Genomic DNA, 22410 nt, shown 5'->3' on the forward strand with positions numbered 1-22410 from the left:
TGGCTAAATCTTTCAGTCACTCACTCAGTAAATGACACAAGCTGAGTTGGTGGGAAAATATCTGCTCTTGAGAATTGTGCTGCACGAAATAGAAAATCTCAAAATGAAATTAGAAGACATGTCAAAATATTCTATTCAGTAATTTTCCAGGCTCCATGTTGATTTATGCCACTCCCAGTCTGTAGTGGGACTTGCTGTGGCTTATCTCCCCTCTCCATGGCACTGCAGCAGGAGACACCTGCTAATGAGAAAGCAGCAGTGTGTTACACGTATAATTGGAGGGAGGGAGCTGTATTTGAACTTGATGCTGGTGAAATATTCAACATAATGTGTGAAGATTCATATCAGAATACGTAATGACCATTTGAATTCAGTGCCAAATACATCATACAAATGGCACCATTCACAGCACTATCTGATTAGTGTAATGTCACTATCAATTTAGTGTGCAAGTGATTTTTAAGACTTTCATATCCCTCAGAATTTTTAGTTAAAGTGAATCTGGATCTGCACTAAAAAATAACATAATAAAGTGGCACATCGTTTCAAGGGACTAAGAGCCCAAACCTATTCACCACAACTGCCTCTAGAATCCTGCTCTGTCACTCAAAAAGTTGTTAATTCGGGTCCGAAGTGCATCATGCATGAGCTTGATATAGAGACTGCAGTTACGCGTAAGACCTGAGGTGTCAGTAGTGAGCATAAAAGTGATCAACTTGCATCTAGTTCCTTTAAAGCAGGGGTCACCAACGTGGTGCCCGCGGGCACCCAGGGGCCCTTTGGGGCATGTCCAGTAGCCCTTGGGACTTTTTATAAAGTGTAAAACACATTTTCTTGAATCTAATTCTTAAAATTACAGTTATTTCGGTTCTTGTGACTCAGTATGAGTTTAAAATAAAGCTATTTTAATATAACATGGGGTCAATATCCTATAAGTGAACAGTGTACGTTTAAGTCTTTAGGATTTGTTTTTAACTGGTAGCCCTCGAACAACTTAATGCTCTTAAAGTAGCCCTCAGCTGAAATAAGGTTGGTGACCCCTGCTTTAAAGGGTACTGTAGAATTTGACACCATGTTTTTTTTTTCATACTGGCCAATTTTACCAATAGTTTGTTTGTTATTTTCACTTTGTTGGTTTCATGTCCAGAATCAGGGTTGAAATATTTATTTTTTCAATACGATGATTTAGTCCAATTCATCAAGTATTTCTTCACTTGATTCAAAGCTGATGTTTCGCCACAAACTATGTTGCTTCCTCATGGGTGGACTTGTGACTGTCCCCCCACAAGACGTAGCCGTGGGACAGGTTGAACAGAAATATCAAGTTTCCTGGTGTTACTCCGTATTTCCCCATGTCCCCATGTTCCCTTTTATTGTTAGTACAGTAAAACTTAATGTGGCTGATTGCTCACTGTCTTAATTCTCAAACTGCATCTTAAAAAAGAACAGGCTTCTTCTGGGACAGTAATTATCCATTATTAATACAAAGTGTTTTAATATAAACCAAGCTGTTGCATATATTTAAATTGTAGTGGAAACATGAAAAACACCCTGAGGCTTTTCCTTTGAAAGCATTCATTTGATGTCTTTTTGGATGCATCGGCTCTGTTTGTTTGGACGCGGTGAGTGGATTGTGGTGCACTGATATGGTGTGACAAAAGCGGTCGGACATTTGCCCTCCCTGCCATCTGTTCACGTCCATTAATAAATGACACCCATTTTAACGATAGTAAACCATCATTAATTTGTTTGATATATTCTGCGGCATGCCCTTAAGCGACTTGCATTCCTCTCTTATAGGATCTGTTGTTTTGATGGATTTGCGGTTTGATCGTAATGCGGCATATGGTGTGTTCGAGCTGCCTATGGAGCTGTGCTGCTTCAGCTCAGACCCACAATATGGATTTATTTGTGTTGCTTCTGTTCACCCATTGATCACCGGCGTCATGGTCCTTACACGCCTTCTTTGTCATTAATATGCATGCATAAACCCATTCCAAATCCCACAGAGGCCACAGTTGGTTTTGCCTGTACTCCTGAACAACACACTGGTGCAGATTTGTTGCCCAATCCTAACCACGCTCTGTTTTTTGAGACCTCTGGAGGGTAAGACCTCATTACAAAACACTTCTCACCCTATCTGCCTCTTTCCCTCTGCCTTGCGTCAGCGCTCCCCCGGGCCACACTCCTTCACTCACAACCACACGCTACACCAGTGTAACTTCAGCCTCTTTTCAATTCTCTACGGCGTCTTCTCTGTGCTAAAGTCCTAAAAGGCTGCACATTTATTTATCATTTTTCACTAATTGTCTGTGTATGTTATACCTTCTGCATGTTTCGTTTTTTTGTGTCATAGGCAGCCTGTATACTTCAGTGCAACAGGTCATTTTGTATAAAGATGTGAAGTCAATATTAGATAGAATAGATGATTGATTGTGGAGGGATGCTTCCCTTTATGTGAGCAGAAAACCATTGTTGAATCCTTTCAAGTGTTTCTCAAAGCACTGTAGATCAAACGGCCTCTTTTTGGTGCATAATTCATTGTACCTATCACAACAACTTTTCTGCAGTTTTTCAGTTCATACTGCCATATTATATTCTACGTCAACTAACTTTTCTGTTTTGTTGTGATGCACAAAATGTTGTATAATGCATCTTGTGAAAATATTTCTTATCTATTTTAAAGCAACACCGCATAGAATTTTACCCAATAAATCAAATTGAAATACAAGCATTTATTTTACAACAGATATTTTCATCATTGAAAAATACCTCATGAATGTAAAAACAAACATGTGGTTTTGCTGTGAGCGGCTCAGCTCTCCTAAGACATGACTGTAACTTTATCGGGAGTGGGTGCGTCTCCAGCCCGTCTCCATGGAGATGTCAGTTGAATTTGAGATTTGAATAGGTTAGGTTCTAACCTGGATCCAGATCTTTGATTAGCCACTGCAGTAACAGCATTTTCTGTGTGGAGCTGGTCATTAGGAGCATGTTTTGTTTTGCCGGCAACCGTGTTGTCCAAAATGTTACGCAGTGTGCCTTTAAGTTCAGACACATTATGCTGGTAACAATTTAGCTTCACAGTTCGGGCTGTCACGATAATTACTACATCGATTTATCGTTCAATAAACAGATATACAGATAAACGCTACATTTTGGGCTTGATATTTATCGTCGTACATTTATTAGTATTTACCCCTATTGTATCTTTCTAAAACTTTGATTTCTAACTGAAGCAAATGGAGTTACATTAGATTTCATGTTTATTGAAGCATGTGTGGTATTTTAGGATATGATTATGCATTTTTAGAACAAAGGTTTACTGTCATTTTTATGCCGGAGAGTTGACAGTATCTAGTATCTTTCCTGCCTCAATATATCGGACTTCAAATTTGTCATGACAGGCCTATTCACAGTAATGTTTCTTTTTCTTCTGTTCTCTCTATAGATTGTTCAACATCCACCCAAAAGCCATAAGAGACCAAATGCAACAATCCAAGAAGAAAAGGAGACTTAATCAGAAGAGGACTTTCTGGCCAAAGAGCAACTCAACTCAAAAAGTGTAACATCCTAAATGGCCACGAGATTCTGCGCGTGAGTCCATAAGAAGTTCCAACATGAGTATCCCAACAGGTTTCCAGGGGTTGAGGATGTCTGTAGAAAGAGGGGAGAAGATTTCCAACAAAAGCCACATGCAGTTCCCCGTCTGTGGAGATGCTAACGCTAATCAGATGGGAGATTTGGAATACAGCACCGGCTCTATCCCTCCTCTTGTGTCTCAGAGCGAAACCCATGAGAAAATAGTGTTCTGGAGCTCGGAGCAGCCGTTCCAGCCATGTCAGGAAATACACACATTTTTGGGCAAGAGCGACGACGTCTACGACGACGAGGATGAGGGCGTCAGTCTGCGGGACGGCAGAGACGAAGGCCCCATGTCCATTTCCTCGAGTTCCTCCGCCAGCTCTGCCTCGGCCAGAGTGAAGAGGAACAGCGATGACAGTAACAAGGTGGACGTTCGCCGTGGCAGACAGGAGCACAAAAGGGCTGCCAGTCACAGCACCGAGGGGTTGGACACGAGCAGCCCGGTGGAGAGAGACGAGGTCAGGATGGGCAGAGCGGCGGAGAGGGACAGGCAGAAGTCCAAATCGGAAACTAATGTGTTCGTCTCAAGCTTGTCCACAGTCTCTCTCAGTGGAAGCCTATCAAGTGCTCTGGATACGGGCGGAGAAACACGCATAACCTTGCCTGTTTACAAGTCCCACCTCTATTCTAGCGGCGCAAGCAACACTACCTCAGTTCAGAGCAGAAGAGGGTCCGCTCCAATGGATGCCAACAATAAAAATTCCCCTCCTTACCACCCTCAGGAGAAACTGCCACAATACAGCAGGGGCAGCAGCCAGGACAGCGGTCTAGGGCAGAGGAGAAAGGCAGGATTTGAAGAAAGGGTTCTGCCTCCAAGGAGACAGCAGCTCGTCAGACCAATGTGTCAGACTGAGATGGGACGAGCACGGAGTTTGCCAGAATCAAGTAGCCATCAAGTCGACCCAGGACAAATAAACCAAGAATACTTGGGTAACAGAAAGTTTACAAGATCATCCCTGCGTGAGCCATCAGATTTCTCCCATCTCTATAGCTCTTCTGGGATGTTAAGACAGCCTGGTCAAGCCGCCCAAAGAGACATGTCACCTGCTGAAAAACCGCTCACCAGTGCCTCAAGGCCTAACCCCAGCCCGAGACCTCAAACTCAGCTTACGTACAGGAGAAACTGCTCTAGCCCAAACCGGGTGGCTACTCCTCCCCACTCCCCGCTCAGGACACCTCAAGAATCACCCAGAAGACAACCCTCGATGTTTATTATTCCCAGAAACGTCCCGGGAGTGGCTCGGCATGGCCCGCCCCCGGGACCTAATGCTGCTGTAACCACTCAGGGCTATGGCAACAGTAGCCTAAGAGCACCAGTCAAAACTAACATAAGCACAACGGGGACAGCCAAACCAGCTCCCAGCAGCAGGCAAAGTCCGGCGAAAGACAGCTCACCATCGCCGAAACATACCCAAAAACCAAAAGGGGTCCGTCCCAAGATCATAACCTATGTCAGGAAGAATCCGCAGTTCAAGCCACAGGTTGCAGATGGACCGTATCAAGTGTCCTCTTTGCCGTCAAGACTGTCGACCTACTCAAATAACCAAACAATGAGCAAAGATCCTCCTAAAGAAAAGGCAGACGTCAATCCCAGAGAAGCCCCAGTCCTCAGTGCTTCAAACTTGCTTTACGAAAAATACAGGCAGGAGATGCAAACTGGTGCCTACCCTCAAACCGGAGGGATGAACAGGGGTGCCAGACCAAACACTGTCCCACCAGCGCACGCACCGCATGGACACAGTCACACAGCACCGCCCAAGCTGGGGAGCAAATCGGACAACTTCTATGGGACGCCGTCTGAGGTCAGTACAGATCAAGTCTCCAGCAACTTTCTTTACGCTACAACTGCAGTTAATTCACTTCATAGACAAAGCCAGAAACATTCTTTACTTCACCCACTTAGGCATTTTCGTTCTCAAAAAATAACAGTATGAAAGAAACAATAGTGGTACTAGCTGTTGCAGCAAATACAGCATAGTTTACTGACCTAAACTAAAATATAAAATATCTTTAACTTGCAGGGCACTTATCAATATGACTTTATGAAGATATTCAAGTTGTATCTTATTGTGTTATAATGACAATGACATCATAACAGTGCACAAGTAGTTGTCAGTACCAGATCAGACTCTACGCACATTTGCATTTAGAGATTTGAATGGCTACTTTTCTAATATCAGGATGCAACAATACTTTTACTTTTGAACAGAGTACCACTTCTTCTGTAAATGTTATGCATGAAGCGTCTGAATAGGTATGCCCCCACTCGCATCAAACCACTCAACCCAATTGAAACACACTTGAATGTTTACATCTTCACCAATTACATTGTTCTGAATTATTTATTAATTAGCTTCTACTTCAGGGAATAGTGGAGAGTTTAAAGCTATAAATGGTATCACTGTAAGGCTCCCCCTTTTGTTAAATGTGTTAGCACGGCTTATTGATTTGAGCCGTAGACGTCGATTTCCTCCCACCCACAATGCTTAATTGTTGTGCCTATTTTATACCTCAGTTTTGCATGCAAAAAATTGTATTGATCATGATCAGACCCTCTGATAGCATACGTGACCTCAATAAATACAACAAAAAAAACACACAATCCACAGTATGGATGTGACTTGAATAAGTTTGTTTAAGTAAAAAAAAATTCAAGTTTTTCAAGATATTACCATTGACATGCATACATACAGTACAGTGTTACAGTGTTCTCCTCGCTCTTCCAGTTGGGGCGACCAGGCAGTTTCAAAGGCAGCGCTGCAGATGACCCACTGCAGGCTCGCACAGCGACCCAGGTTGGAGGGGGCAGTGGCAGCCTGCTCCGGTCCAGCCGAGGTCTGCGTTTGGGACTGGGAGCTGTGACCAGGACTGGCCCAGGACCGGCTAAATCCCGAGGTCCTGCTCAGAGACCCGCCCCCGTCATGAGCCAACCAGTGCAGCCCATCAGCCCCACGGAAAAATCCCACGACGCAGGTAAAGCCACAACAATGTCACATATTTTTTTCCGCTCTTACAAGAAAAACAGACGCCAGAAGGGGGGGTTATTTGGGGTTTCTGCATGTGTCATATTGTTTTCGAACAGCCTGAAGTACGAGCCACAGGAGAGATCCACAACGGTACTGTATCTTCTCCTCAGCAACAAGCAGGTCTGGGACTGTTTCTGCCTCAAATCAGATTGAGATGAAGGCGCCTCATTAAAATGCATTCGCCGCCGTGATGATTTTTGGTGAATCTGATTGGAAGGCGTGAAGAAATACTCTGATGGGACCGGCTCCGGCAAAATTCTTTTTTGCTGCTCTAAATAAATAACGAGACTGGCTTCCATTTTCTCTTCCCACAGTTTTGACTCAACACAATTGCTGATTTTAAGCACATCTCTAACGTCACTGAATTGAAACGGGGGTCTTTCAATACGCACTGCTTGAAGGCGGTGCCATTTATCACTCCCATGCATATTTGATTTTGGGCCCTATCTCTATGGCTGTGATAACCCGGACGCAAAGTTCAGAGGAAAATGATATGGCGCATAAAGAATTGATCAGCTCTGTGTTATGATGTGGCAGGGTTTCTTATCATAATCCCGATTAATGCATATGTATGGTTCAGCAGCGGTGCAAAAATCCCCCTGGGCAGAGTGAGGCCTTGAAGGGCATTGCAATTAACACTAAGTAGCATCGCTTTTTTTCTTCTGCCTTCATCCCTGCACCTTTTCAGCATGAAAAAACACATTAAATTCAATGCATTTTACATGTGACTTTAGTTAACATTTATGTCTCCCATTTAACTCATGTATATTCCTCCTTATAGACTTTCAGAACCTTTCTATCTATTATTTGCTCTCTCCGTTCTCCGAGATGGCCAGTAGGATCTAAAATATTTTGTTAATTCAGCCTGTACATTACATCTCTGTTATATACTATCTGTAGCTTACTACAACCCTTTAACTGATTGCAGTTTGTTCTTTTCATTCTCCTCACTTAAGGATCTTATGTTACAGACAGCACCTATTTCTGAATTCTTTAGCTCACTGAAAATGCACTACGCTATTGCTTTTAATAACACGCAATTTAACGCTTTCTGGAGGAAATCCATGGAGGTGGTGGCACCGCGTCTTTGTAATTAAAATCATCCATTGTTCATTGACTGACTCGAGCTGATCCATCGACTTCCTTGCCCTAAATTTGCATTAATTACCTCAATTCAGCCAGACTGCACTTTGTGTAATGGAAAAACAATTGTTATTTTTAATGGGTTGAAAGAAGGATTAGACACTGGGTTGTTTATACTTTGGTTTATACTTTGTACTTTAAAACAAATTGATAAAAAAAAAAAAGACAAAATATTGACTAATTCTGTTGGTGGTGAATGTAAAGTGTTGAGTAATTTCTAGAGCACAACAGTCTGCTCTATTTACTGACAAAGTATGAAATAATGTGAAAATTCTTTTATCTCCAAAACCATAAAAATTCTTGTGGTACAAAGAATGCATCCTATAAAGCAGCAGTTCTGGTACTTTTTCAGTGATAACTATTGAAAGAAATGTTTCCTGGGAAAAGCCACTGAAAATGGTTCCGCAATCCACTTTAGGGTCCCGTACCGCCTGTTGAGAAATGCTGATTTATTATATTCTTGCTAGAATCAATGGAAGACTTACTAACGCTTGTGGAAGAAAGAAAAATCTCAAAACTATTTTACTAAGAATAAGTAGCATGCGTAGTATGCGTAACACGTACAAAGTGCATTTGAGTAAATGTAACAGATTACAATTTTGTCTATGTACCGTATTTTCCTGACTATAAGTTGCTCCGGTGTATAAGCCACACCAGCCAAAAAGTGCATAAACATTTATCAGTCGCTCCGGAGTATAAGTTGCACCAGAGTTGGCAGCTACCTTGGCATGGAGGCATAACTGCACCACTTACAAGCCTCTCCCGGCATCACGTTGTTCAAGCTCTTCTTTACTCGTTTCTCTAGCTGTGGCCATCTAGCTTTTAGCTTTTTTAGTTTCCTTCATTGCAGTAAGAGTAATTGCCACTTTTCGCCAGTAGCTCACTCCACACTTTCTTTCTGCTGCTCGATTACCGTTTTTTTTTTAGATCTTCAGTGGTACAGGAGTCGCAAATACTGGTACACAAGCCCAGAGCGGCCTCAAGAGGCTCTCATGTGAAATTATATATTTCACATGTGTATATAACTCGCACCGGAGTATAAGTCGCACCCCCAGCCAAACTATGAAAAAAAGTGTGACTTATAGTCTGGAAAATATGGTACTATGTGTGAAAATGATTTATCGCTCACATTGTTTCCAGAGCCTAAATCCTTTTGTGCTTCTGCTACAGTGTGTGATAAAAGCCATCATGGCGGTTTGCCTGGCTCTTCTCTCCTGAGTGAAGTGGAGGTGTAGGAGTAAAACGGGGACATTTATCTCTAATGATCGTGACCTTCTCACTTGAGAGCAGCCGAGCCCAATCTAATAAACAGATTGTGTGCCGTGAAGATGGGGCGAAGGTGGCGATAAGTGTGCCACAGCTCTACCAATGAGATCCACTGGAGATATTCTCTTCCAATTTCTCCCACTCTCTGCCCCACTTCCTGCCTCACTGCCGCTAAACCAGTGTGTGGTGTTCGCCCTGTAGCTGTAGCGGTGAAGAACAGAGAGCCAAATGGAGAGGAAGAGCCTGCCGCGTGTCTTATCTCAGCAGCCAGCGGGAGATAAAGCTCCACTCCTGCTGCTTGGGATTCGGACCTTGTGCTTGAGGCTCAGGTTCTACCGTCATGGGGCCAGAGTCCAAGTCGTTTGGATTTAGAATCTGACCACAGATTCAGGGCATGAATGGAACAAAACAGTTCAGTGATATGCTATGCATATAAACCAGGGTCTTTGTTGCAGTGATTATAATGCCACAAGGACGTGCCATATTGTGCCATATTGAAGATACAATACCTTTGATACGTAATTATGACAAGAGAATGTACCAAAGAAATATTCACAAAAACAAACTTTTCTGTTTAAAACATTTACTTCCAACAATGTCATAATAAGTTAACTCAGTATATTTGAAAGGGTTTTAATGTAATTTTTTTAGCAATACAGTAAATATGATTTACAATGGATTGGTAGCTAACTGGGATGGTGTTTGTTTAGGGTATTAAAGTATGAAAGGGGGCGAATGGTGGAGAAAGAGACATTTTGTCAATTGTTTTTGTTGAGGCTGGCACAGTGTGCACGCCTTAATAGTTTTTTGGGGAAAAGCCTACATGTTCACCATTGTTTTTGAGTACACTGTACATCATTTTTGATTCCTTTTTGCTGCAGCAATGCCAAAATGTGTCTGTGATGGGAGAAGCAAAGAGCAGATCAGATTCATTCACCTTGTTCACTGCCACAGATGAGAGCCAGTGCTGACAATAGCTGCTGCTCTGGAGCTTTGATTAGTTTTTCATCCGCTCTTTGATTCCCTGTCTGGTCTTTCTCTCGTCTCTCCCACCATTATTTCTCCTTAAGCCACATTGTATTTCATGCTTCTGTTGTCTAAAGTTGGTTTAAAGGAAGCATGTGGCTAAAAGGATTATTGTAGATATGGCACCATTTAGCACAACTTTTCTTTGAAGAAAGAAAACAGCCTAACTGAACTTTCTGTCACAAAATCCTTTCATGTTTCAGGGTAGGAAAAAAAAAAGAAGTAAAACAAGGTTGTGAATTCTTCCAGCATTTAATAGAGCCTTCCCTTGAAATGGTAATTATTAGTCCCAAAGACTTTAAAGTCCTACATTTACGAGACTCTATTTGTTTATGTAATGTTTACACTTGTTCCTCAATACGACTTATAATATTATAGTAATATACTTATTTATTTAACACTTTAATAAAGAACTTTGTTTGGATAGCTCTTTTGTGCTGGACTTAAGAAGTTCACTGTTTGTTGAGGAGCTTCTCCATCTCTGGGCATTGGGCTGTTGCATCATGTACAGTGACCAATTTAAAAGCAGTACTAAATGACAACAAGGCATTCATTCACTCTTCCCCTGTGCTATCAATGTGGAAAAAACATAGTTGAAGTTTATAAATTGTTCTGTACTTTCTAGTTTCTGTTCGTGTACATTTAGCCATAATTAAATCCTATGAGAAAATATAAGGCATATTGTTGCGGAAAGTGCTGATACAGCATGTTTACTTTCGCCATAATGAACAATTCAATCCACCGCCCATATTATAGCTTGAATTATGCTGGTCATTATAAAATGAACTTATAGCCACTGCCCACCTTGCAGAATGATCTGCCTTAAGCAGGCTGTCATGTACATATTTATTGTATTCGATTGCGGCAACATTTGGAGTCAGAGAGGTTACCGCTGCCCGCTGAGAGCTTAGTCAACACACAGTCATGAATGATTCATGGGGGAAATAAATAGCCTTCTCAAATTATTCTCTCTGGATAGTGAGCATGTCAGGTTAACGGTTTACATGAGCAATCAAAACTCATGACCCATATATGCCAACCCCAGCAATAGTTATTATTTAGTAGAAGGCTTTGAACTGGCAAAAAGATGGTGATATCACATTATATAAATGCCTTTGTGTCTTGACATGCAAAAATAAAAATAAACTAATGCATTTGTATAGTAAACCACAGCATACACAACATGTAAAAATCTATTTTTCTAAATCAGAAAAATTCTTTATCAAACATAAACTGTCAGTCAGACATTCCAATACAACAGCAAGCCACAGTCATTAATGTATGTTTGATGCATTTTACTCTATAGTACAACCTAATTCTGTTTTGTACCCCCTAATCTGTTCAAATTCATCTTCTCTTCCAACAGATGATCAAGTGTTCACCCAGAATGCCCCTGTCCCGTCTGTGGCTGAGGCCTCCGACGCTGCCTCCAGACCTGCACTCCCCAAAGCCTCACAGTCCCAGTCTCAGTCCGGCCTGCGTCCTCCTGGCTACAGCTCCAGTCGCCTCCCTCCTGGACGTCTCGCTGCCTTCGGGTTCGTGCGCAGCTCCAGTGTTTCGTCTGCGTCCTCTGCCCAGTCTGGGGACAGTGGAGCCGGTGACCCTCCCAGGACCATACATCGTGAGTAATGACGATACTGGTACAAATATAACATGGATGAATGAGCATTGCAGGAAGGAAGGTAGCAGCATTTGTGCCTATTGTCATGTCAAGTAGCAGTGTGGCGCGATAGTTTAATAAAAGTAGGTAAACATGTAATGCTGTAATGAAACTTTCAGGATCAGTTTATCACATTTGGACACATGCAGAACTATACCAGGACCAAACCAATCGCAATTCAGGGTACATGTGGACCGGAGGACCTGAGGCAAATTAGACAGCACCCTTAGAAGTTAGTAAATAGTTCACATTGGTGCATTTTGATCACAATAATCTCTGCCAGAGCCATTTTATCCATTCAACAGAATTTACTGCATACAAAGCCTGATTCATGTCCCACAGCAGGCCGACTGATCAACTGTGTGCAAGTGGGTGGTGGGTGTGCAGGAAATGAATCCAGGGACCAATTGTGCCTTTATTACTAAATGTACATCCACTTGAATTGTTTTGCGCTGCCATGTTATATGTATTTTAGGGATGTTTTATGCAGAACACACTTGCAGGCTTTTTAAAAAACAGCCAAGGTAGTTCAGCCTTGCCAAAGACAGACAAACTGTGTTGATCCAAAAGGGGAAATTGCGTTGTCGCAGTAGCCCAATTAGAGTACCACTAATAATAAGGATGAACAGTTAGTAGAAAAGAATCAGAACAGGTACTTATACATAATCAGAATTTGGGAATATGTACACATTTACAACATAGGAAAATATCTAAAATAGGATCATGTAAAATGAACAGTAGAGCATTGCCATGGCGTCGTCTTTCAACATTTCTGTGTTCGCTTGAAGAATCACATTTAAGAGGCTTTTTATGTTTGTTGTGAACATGTTGAACACAATCTGCAAACATTTAGGTGAATTTATCAAAGAATAAAGAGGAGCCATATGCCATCTAAGACACTTAGCTACACCAGTGTAAGTCTGTCATTTCTGCTACTTGAAAGTATCTCAAAGGTTGGAAACTGACTATGCTGCATGCACTTTTTACAGACTTTATCACTTGGTCCATTGCATTTTCTCCTTTGTCATGCTCTTTATGGCTGCCAACTGCACCTAGTCTAATCATATAATAAATAAATAAAAAAAACATCTGATGTAATATTGATATACATGCCTCATTTGCACTCTCAATCAGTTGTTTCCCTAAACCTCCAATAGAGCCGCTGTCCCTGTGCTGCTTTGTTACCAGGCTGTGATTAAACTATCATCCTCTCCTCCACAACAGTTCATTATCTCATGTACTGTAGGCACTGCCCTGAACGTAGTTTGCATAATCATTCCCTCCCACATTCATTACATTTCTGTTTGCTTTGTTTTTGTCCGCTCCTCCCAGGCTTACTGAAAATACTTGCGATCTTTCAACAAAGGGGGCACAAATTGGCATTTCTGCACTTTAACTACAGTAATTCTAACATGCACACTTTTACACATTTCTGTTTGCAAACATTCTCTTGATTATCATTATCAAGAGAGTCGTTAATAATATTAAAGATGTCCATGTATTATCCTTATGAATACATGACATTGTATTGTATTAAAATAGAAACTCTCCAGAGAAGTATTGCGTGACGACCTCAGACTTCTCACAGACTGCACTACTCGAGTCTTCGCACTCTTCCTGATACAGCGCCTTGTTCCTCAGAAGCAATGGCGCACTTACAGCTGTGATTTCCTTTCCGCTCGCTTGGCTGGTCGTTACTTGGCTGAATTTGAGGGAGCCGCATGCTTTTTTAATGTGACCTACATAGAAAAGGCTGGCTCCTCTTCTTCTCCCAGTTACAGTTGACGTAAGCGCTCTGTTGTGCGTGTCAGACCCCCTGTTATGTCATCGCTGCCGTACCGCGGTTACCCCTTTGTACTCATAGGGTTTTCATCTTGGCGTTTGCGCTCCCATTGGTCAGAGCAGAAAGCAAACTGTGCGGCACCACAGGCGTCCAACTACTGTATAAGCTTTTACGACAATTGATTTAATATAAAAAACACAATTGAGGAAAGAAAATGGGGCACAGTGCAGTTTTAACTCTCATGCAGATGCATTTTACTGGTGGCCTTACCATGTCAAAAACTGCAATAAAAGGGCAAAAAATGTGAAAAGGTAATAATTTAAACTAAGTGAAAATAAACTAAGTGCCTATAAGGTAATCTGACTTTTTTTTAATACAATAACAACATTTTTTGAGACTATCTTGAAATAAGTCAGTGCTCTATGTCTCAGTGGCATTGTATTATGGCCTTGCTTATTTAGAATTGCAGTTTTGTGTGATTTCTAGACAAATAGTTCAAAACTCTTTTATTGATCTGCTCTGTGAGAAGTGAATTTTGGGCAGATCCCAGTCCCACCCATGATGATCTTACCCAAAGATACACTTGCCCAAGAAAACAAAAACTGCAGGTGTTTTGAAGCCTGCAGCAAAATGTTTTTCTCTACGCAGGACCGAATATAGAAAGTAGACAGGGGAGGCAGAGCTTTAGCCGCTTTGATGCTCCTGTGTTTGTGAGACAGAGGAGAGCAGCTGGATGTTTACAGTCTGATGTAAACTTGTGACTCATTTGAACCCTCATCTTCAGTCGACCTTCAGAGTCTAAACTCCACCTGACCATTCATTTCAGAGTCTTTTTCCTTCCACCTGGGCACTACTATGGCCATACTTTCAGTGTGCTTTTACAGTGCACTACTGGGTGATTGATCTGGCAGTGCAGTTTTGGAGAGTGCAGACTTCTGGATCTGTGATTCAAGGATAGAGGCTTTAACAACTCATTGTGCACTATTTGACAATTTCCCAATACCCAGTCTCCACAGGCAGTTTATTTGGCCAGAGAATACAACAATTGGAAATTGTACACGTCTATCAATGTTGTCAAAATCATCTTTAGCAAAGGTAGAATTATCTGCTTTCTAAAATAGCTTCAGTATTATTTTGAATGACCAATTTAAAAGTGAAAAAGTAGCTCTCGACTGTAATGATATAAACGTTCTGATCTTTTTTTGAGCAGTGGTTTTCAGTGAGCTAATCTGCAGTGAGTAAGAGTTGATTACGCTGTTTGCTTTAGAGCCATCGCCGTCACATACACCATCTCTGTACAAACAAGAGAAGACTTCTCTCACATCTATCCAATAAAACACGTCATCGGCAACCACAGCAAAGCCCCCAGTAATGAAGCAAAATGACACGTTTTTCCTATTGATCCAGAACCAAAACAGACACCATTAGAGGTCTGGATTTGGCGGCGACTAGAAATCGTTAAGGACCTCAGCAATAAGGAGCGATAGATCGGTGAGCTTCAGTAAAGTGGGTTAGAGCACGATCCCAAGGGTTCAAAAACTCCCCTTAGTCACAGCTTGTCAACCTTGTTCTTATCACAGGGGTTATACACAGGGGTAGCAGTGGTAGGAGAGCGAAACCAAGCCAATTAGCTGGACAAAACCTACTGTACATCTAATGATATAAAGGTTTCTGCTATGCATTACATACTATGTGACGGTATGTCACACAATGTAGAGGGATTTTATTTAATTACACTAGATTTGCACAATTTTATCTGATAGAAAGGAAATGGCTGTTTTGTTTCTTAAAAACGTCCTTATAGCTTTCATTGATGAATCTGTATAATTTTAATTGACAAGCTGGGAAATTTCCTGGGAAATAGTTTGATAACAAAATAATTTACATTGGCCGTGTGTAGCATTCATACATTCACCAGTTGTTGTTTTGTATGTCACCCAGCCACTGTGCTACAGGAATAACACACATATGTTTCAATGTGAATAATTCATTTGCCACAGGTATTCTTTAGCCTTTTCTGTCTTGAGGGTGACACAGAAGTGAACGATCATTCATGACCATAAATATAAGATTCAAGAGGTGTTCTGTTCAGCCCCATTCATAGTAATGATCCCGAGTGGCCTGTTCCTCCTGTTCCTGTTCTTCATATACAAAAACTAGCGTGGTTAAAATATGACATCTAGCCCAGCGTTGTCACATGGGTCATAGCAAATTTTAGAAAAAGAAAAACTCTTTGGAGCCAGGCTTTTAAGCCTATTTACCAAGTGGCCACCAGGAAATGGTATTACAGCAATGTCAGCTCCCCGCCATGAGGACCACATAGAAGGGCTTTCCACGCCCATTGTTCATGACCCTATGTGACTAGATATACAATTTCTCTTTTTTTTTTCATCCTGCTGAGCCTGGTGATTTCTGATTGCTCCTGTGGGTGTCTATTCTGTGGATGATTGGGCTGTTTTCTATATTTAGAAATAAAAAAATAAACAAAAAAATAACAAAACCTCAAATCCAGGGCTAATCAGTGCTGTTCTTTTATTCAGACTGAGAGAAAGGGCTTGGGCTGTAATTCATATACTTTTGGGCACAGTTTGACCGAGGATACCTGGCAACCTTGGCCTGGTGAGTAATCAGTAATCAAACTAGAGAAGAATAAGATGCACTTTGTTTTGTCTACTCACTTTTTATTGATACATAGTTGGAAATGTCCAATTAAAGCTTAGTCGAACAGTGAAACACAACTGAATGAACGCGGCCCATGCAGAGCGTCTGCGTGTATTTGATTGAAGTAGTTGTGGCTGATTTAGCCCGCAGCTCTATTGAGTATTGTACAGAGAGAAATTGCACACGCTGCACCATCACTAGGTCGTTGTATTCCCTGTGGTTATGTAGATACAGGCATGACAGCTCTATGATGCATCACACACACTATTCAGTACGTTACGAAAATGGACAATACCCAAAGGGAAATAAAACTATGCTACGCTGGAATGGTTAATCAAAAAGTTACCTCTGTAAGGGGTTACGATGACATTTTTAATCTGAATCACTGTCAGATTGTTTATATATTTTATTTTTTGTATACTTTATCCGTTGGTTGTAGTTATGATTTAGGCCCCATGTGCAAATGAATTTGATCAAAAGTATTTTAAAAGTTGATTGAATAAATAATTTTGTAAATTATTAATTACTGTAAACTGCCATTTTAAAGGGACTAGATGCAAGTTGGTCATTTTTGTACTCACTACTGCCACCTCAGGTCTCATGCGTAACTGCAGGGAGTTAACACTTTTTTGAATGACAGTGCAGGACTTTAGAGGCAGTTGTGGTGAACAGGTCTGGGCTCATTCTACACATTAAGAACATGTAGGGGAAGGAAAATGCATAATTTTAATATTTTTAAGCTCTGTATAGTACCTTTAAGTACAGTTTTAATCAAATCTTTTTCTAATTCATTTCTTATTTAGTCTTTTAAAAACTCTTTTAGTGATGTTTAATTAATTTGCATATGTCATCTCCATATTAGATAGAGATTAGTTTCTTCTATTGTTACAAGGCTCGGGATGGGCACAAAAAGTCCTCTGCTGATTCAAATAAAAAATATTCTGCATTTGTGTAAACAGCAGCTTTGTCACAAGTTGGAGACATAAATGAGCTCAGGATTCACAAATCAGTGCAATATTAAACATTCAACATGAATCCGTATTTTTTACTTGTTCTCTGTAGTTCCTAAACTAAATACAGTGGGTTTAGAACAGTGTTTCCCAAAGTGCTGGTCGGGACCCCTGGGGGATCACAGGACACGGAAGTGGAGGTTGCAAGATGATTTCGAGACAATATTTTCCACATTTCTGCCATTGAATTTAAAGGGCTAGATGCAATGATGATTTTAGAGACAGTTGTGGTGAACAGGTCTGGGCTCATTCTACACCTTAGGACATTGCTGGAACATGTAGGGGGAGGAAAATACATTATTTTAACATTTTTAAATACATTTTGATAATGTATAGTCTCTTTAATGTATTTTTCATTGAAAGCAGTATATTTTATTGAAATTAAGCCAAATATTGAAATACACTACTCAGACTAACTAAACTAGATTTTAAATGTTTTGCACCTTAAATTATCTAATAACATTTTACAGAAGGGGGTCCCGAGTTGTTGGTTGGGTGATTTTGGGGGTCCCCTGGCTTAGAGTGTTTCTACTTTTTCTTTCTTCTTTTATGTTTTCTATTTTATTTTGTAACAGTCTGATACAGAAATACAAATTTCATTCATTTACTGTTTGTACCAAAAAAAAGACATTGCTGTAGTTACCCAACAATAATGTATTAAAAACGGACATTTAACATTTTTAAAATTCTGCTGTTTTCAACATTCATAATAAAAGCTTAGACACTGTATGGTCACTTCAGTTCATTCCCTATGATACAGAAAGTCTCTGTACTGTATGTAAGCCGGAACGCAGATTTTTAACAAGTGGGGGGGAAAAAACCACAACAATAATGAAAATTATAGTACCACATACAGCAACATAGGAATGAGTAGAGCGGGATCTACGCTTTCTGAAACCACTGTATTTGATATATCTCTTATTTAAAATGGCCTTGTCTGGCAAGGTGACATTGAGCCTAACCAGTTAATTGATTTTTATGACCTCTGTGCAAACGCTGTCAACTACGTGTGTTTATGTAACGTCTGGGGAGGGGGGCAGGGGTTGCGCCATTTGACAATGATAGCTATTACACAAATCTCCCCTCAGCTCCACGGGTAACACGCGGGGGGCTGTCGAGATGCGTCCGAGCGCAGGCACTGGAGCGCACGACACTTGCAAGGGATTGGCTGATAATACCGCTGTGATTGGCACTGTCTATTACACGGGGCCTGTGCCTTTAAGCCGCGCTGACTCTGTGACAAAAACTCAATCTCTAGAACAAACACGGCCTCCAGTCACTCGACGCTTTAGGCGATAATGAAAGTAAAATCAATGGAGATGGAGAGATGGGAAGAACAAGCAACATGCGACTACATAGGCTGTGGTGCTAAATGTATTGGCGTGGCAGGCATTTTAAACCATGCTATAGGTATTCTTGACGTCTACACTGTTCCACTTCCAAAAAAACAAAAACAATGACTCAAACTGTAATGGTAAATCAATGAGTGAAAATGAGGCAGGAAGTGAAGCATCAGGAGGCTTGGGAGAGCTGGATCCTGTAGCCCACATTGCCACTGAGCTCCTCCGTGAGTCACACTAGCTGGCTGTGAACAGATGGTTTCTGTGGAGCATGCATAAACACACACAGCCAGCACGCACACACACAAAAAAAAACACACTCACAGCGCAGCAAATTAGACGGGCCAATTAGAAATGGCTGCCATCGTCGTGCAGGAGGAGGAAAAACCAACATGGCAGGGGCTTACTGGAGAATTAGGAACGTGACAGTGTGAAGGGCTGCGTTCATTAGCTGATAAAGGCTGTGTGTGTTGCAACCGGGCGCATGTAAATGATTGTCTCGCGGCTAAAGAGATATGTCAGCGACCCAACGCGAAACAGGAATCTGATAATGCCCCAAGCAGTTTACCTTCTCCTCACAATCAGATTCTAATAATAGAGAAGAAAACAGCAGTGTCAGTCACAGTGGAACCCGCCTTGGAATTGAAAAGATGGAGAATCCAATATTGTATCCTGGCTTAGATTTCCAATGTACACTGTGACTGAATCGACTAAAGAAACATGTAGCATTGCGGAACATATAGTATTTGTCGTGAGCCACATCTGTGAACTTTGTGTCATCTCAAACTTATGTACAGGACTGCATTAGGTTGGTGTAAAATCTGTCATCAAGTCAAAGTAGCTAACTATGTATCAGTTTAGGCAGCTTGGGTTCTTGGGTGAGAGTCTGTTTAGTGACTTCATACAGAATGTGTTTTGATTGAGACTTTGGCTATTGTCTTAGAAAGTCATAACTTCATGTTCACACTGGCTCTGTCGATTGCAATTTTGGTAGTTTAATCCTGAGTCCTGATTTGATCTAATCTCAGTGCTAGTTTATGAACAAATCCGTCAGTGTATTTCACAGTATTCACAAATTCTGTAAAAAGAGGTCCAAATGAGATAGATTACATTGTTGTACTTTATATTATATGGATTATTCTTTTATAATGTCTTACCTAGGAAAATGAATATACATGGCTTAAAATATAGTAGTTGATCGACGTTCATCGACTTACCCATGAATAAAGATTCTGTCAGATTTCTATCAGACCCGTCATGACAGTTATGATTTCATATCGATGGAGACCATTTATCTTTAACCTCTGGGTCTTGACAGAGGGCATGAGGCGTGCACCTGCGCCTAATCTCCCTCTCAATACAGTGAATACATCAGCCCCTCTGTGAACCTGTGTGTATGCAGCGTTAACCTTGACTTTGACAAATACTTTTCATTATGAATACAATACTGGGTATGAAGCTATGTATATGAAGATGTTAGCAAATGTGTAGGTAAAGATCAGACCTGGCCCATGTCCTTCTTTGTGTCAGTCCCATTGCCTAAAGCTCCTTCTTCTTTTATTCTTCTTTTGGAATTGATCTGCATAAAAGGAACATTTTAAATTAATGATGTTATAATTTAAGACAGTTTCTTTCAAAAATGATGATCATCGCACTGCAAATCCAGTGGTCTAGTTACCCAATAGTCCCTGGTGACCTGCTTTTTGAAGAATCAGACCTATTCTTTGTCTCCTCAGCAGTGCCGGCTGTGATCCACATGCTGCTGCTCAGTGTGTGAGGGAGTGCACCTGCCCGGGCTGCTCTTATAGCACAAATAGAGAGTGCTTATAAAGGAGAACAATAATACTGTTCCCCATCATTCAGCCACTCAACCTCTGAACCCTGTTTGCTGTCTCACCAGTCCTCAACGAAACAGAACAAAAACAACTGCTTTATATGAAGAGAGAGATAATATTTGATGCATTGATTCAAAATCTAAACTCTCAGTAACTTCTTATTTGTTCTTTTCTTATCTGTGACTAAATGAAGGTTAGGTCAACAGAGATTATGTAGTGAATGAATAAATGAATTGCAATATGAAAAACTCCCAGCCCAGTTACATACTTTGTTTTTGGTCTAAATAAAACACAATTTCTTTCCTCTTTCGTCTTTTTCATATCTTTTTTTCATCACCATGTTTTCACCTTCCCAGTACAAAGCGTGACCACTGGCCTCGTCCCTGCATCATCTGTTCCTGTATTTTTCTCTTTCTGCTCTTTAGTTTGGCCTTCTTGCAGCTCTGCTCCACTGTCCTTGACGGTTGGCATTTGGCCGATCCACAGCACTTACTTTTTAGATCTGTGTTTACTTGAAGTGTAATACCACCACTTTCTCGATTCCAATCTTAGCCCGATTAAAATCTGGTATTCAAATCTTGTCTCCGGTACAGTGTGTTCACGTACTTGACCTATGGGTAATAAGCTTGACTTTGCTGACATGACATCAATTTGTGTCAGCTTCGTTCATGTTGCAAAGGTTTACTGTTTTTTTTGTGTGTGTTGGCTTTTTTGTGTGTTTTTGTAATGATTCATTAAAAAGGCGCTTCATTATTACTTTAAAGGTAAGCATGAAAAAAAAAAGAAAGTGGTGTCCTTGGTGGGTTCAAAACCACTGAGGCGATACACTGTAATTTGCTGATAGGCGAATGCGGGCAAACGTGGTGAATCTTAGATAATGTGAGGGTATAAAGGAGGGTGTACTGTCAACAACCCATCGCTCATAATCAGCGCAGAATAGGGAATATGACATATATTTATGTGATTCAGTTTCATGTGCTAGGGTTGAAATGAGACTTGTAATTTAGGACAGAGAGCATTGATGTTAAAGGGGCCAGATGCAATTTGTCCATTTTATACTCACTACTGCCACCTCGGGTCATACGTGTAACTGCGCCTTCTGTATTAAGCTCGAATTAACACCTTTTTGAGTGACAGTGCTGGATTTTAGAGGCAGATGTGGTGGTGTTATTGATTTAGGGCCCGACCCATATGGAATAACAATATGTTAGGGTGGAATAAAAGGCGATCCCCAATATATCAGTTGGTCATTTATTTATTTATTAACTGTAGTGCAGGAATTTATTACAAAGCAAATTGTGGTTGTATATCAACATCTTACCATTTAAAGTTTTAAAGATTTTACACAAAGATTAGTGAAGCCAGGTTAAGGACAAGAATGTTTTATTATACACAATGCACATCAAGTAGTGAGAAACTTAATAAATTATCTTTATCATTATTAATTATGTACCCATTTTGTCTGTAAAAATACTTGAATTGGGAAGTATCAATGGTATGTATGTATATGTATTATGTATATTTGACATCAGCCAAATACGTGCCTATTAACGACGACTGTGCTGGCCAATGTAAATCCGTTTTTGTTAGTAGAGCATGTGTTACATGTTCAGAAAATTCTGTTTACCTCATAATTATTTTTGATTTGTTCTAAGGCTACAGCCAGTGCACTTCCTTATTTCTTCACTGCTCCCTTTTTACAAAGTCTTGCTAGTCTTGCACGTAATCCCACATTATTGCATTAGATCCGACTGTTAACAATATACAGTATTGCCGTAATCCATGGGGGATTTGGCTCTGACTAAAGACAACACAGACTCACTTAAAGCATCCATTAGCCTCTCATAGCTACAATGTAATCATCAACTGGCAGCTCGTGACAAACAGCTTTGCATTGCGTCATATCTTCCCCATGTTCACATGCGAAGAAGGGTGGATAAGTGTCCTTATTGATCGGGGACCTGAGTAGGATTTATATTGAGGGACAGCGTGCGTGAGACTGTGTAAACTATCCG

At 40.8% G+C, this 22410-nt stretch overlaps 1 protein-coding gene across 2 annotated transcripts in view; it reads left to right on the top strand.

The window, feature by feature from the left end:
• The window catches only part of mtus2a (microtubule associated tumor suppressor candidate 2a), a 51076-nt gene that overhangs the window by 13915 nt on the left and 14751 nt on the right, over positions 1-22410 (top strand). For both annotated transcript variants that reach the window (XM_079565529.1, XM_079565530.1), the window contains exons 2-4: positions 3452-5447; positions 6372-6618; positions 11473-11727. In XM_079565529.1, coding sequence (XP_079421655.1) covers positions 3621-5447; positions 6372-6618; positions 11473-11727 — 2329 coding nt within the window. In that variant the 5' untranslated portion in view covers positions 3452-3620. The remainder of the gene's footprint in view (positions 1-3451; positions 5448-6371; positions 6619-11472; positions 11728-22410) is intronic.

Source organism: Gobius niger (assembly GCF_951799975.1).
Source record: "Gobius niger genome assembly, chromosome: 11".
Lineage (NCBI taxonomy): Eukaryota > Metazoa > Chordata > Actinopteri > Gobiiformes > Gobiidae > Gobius > Gobius niger.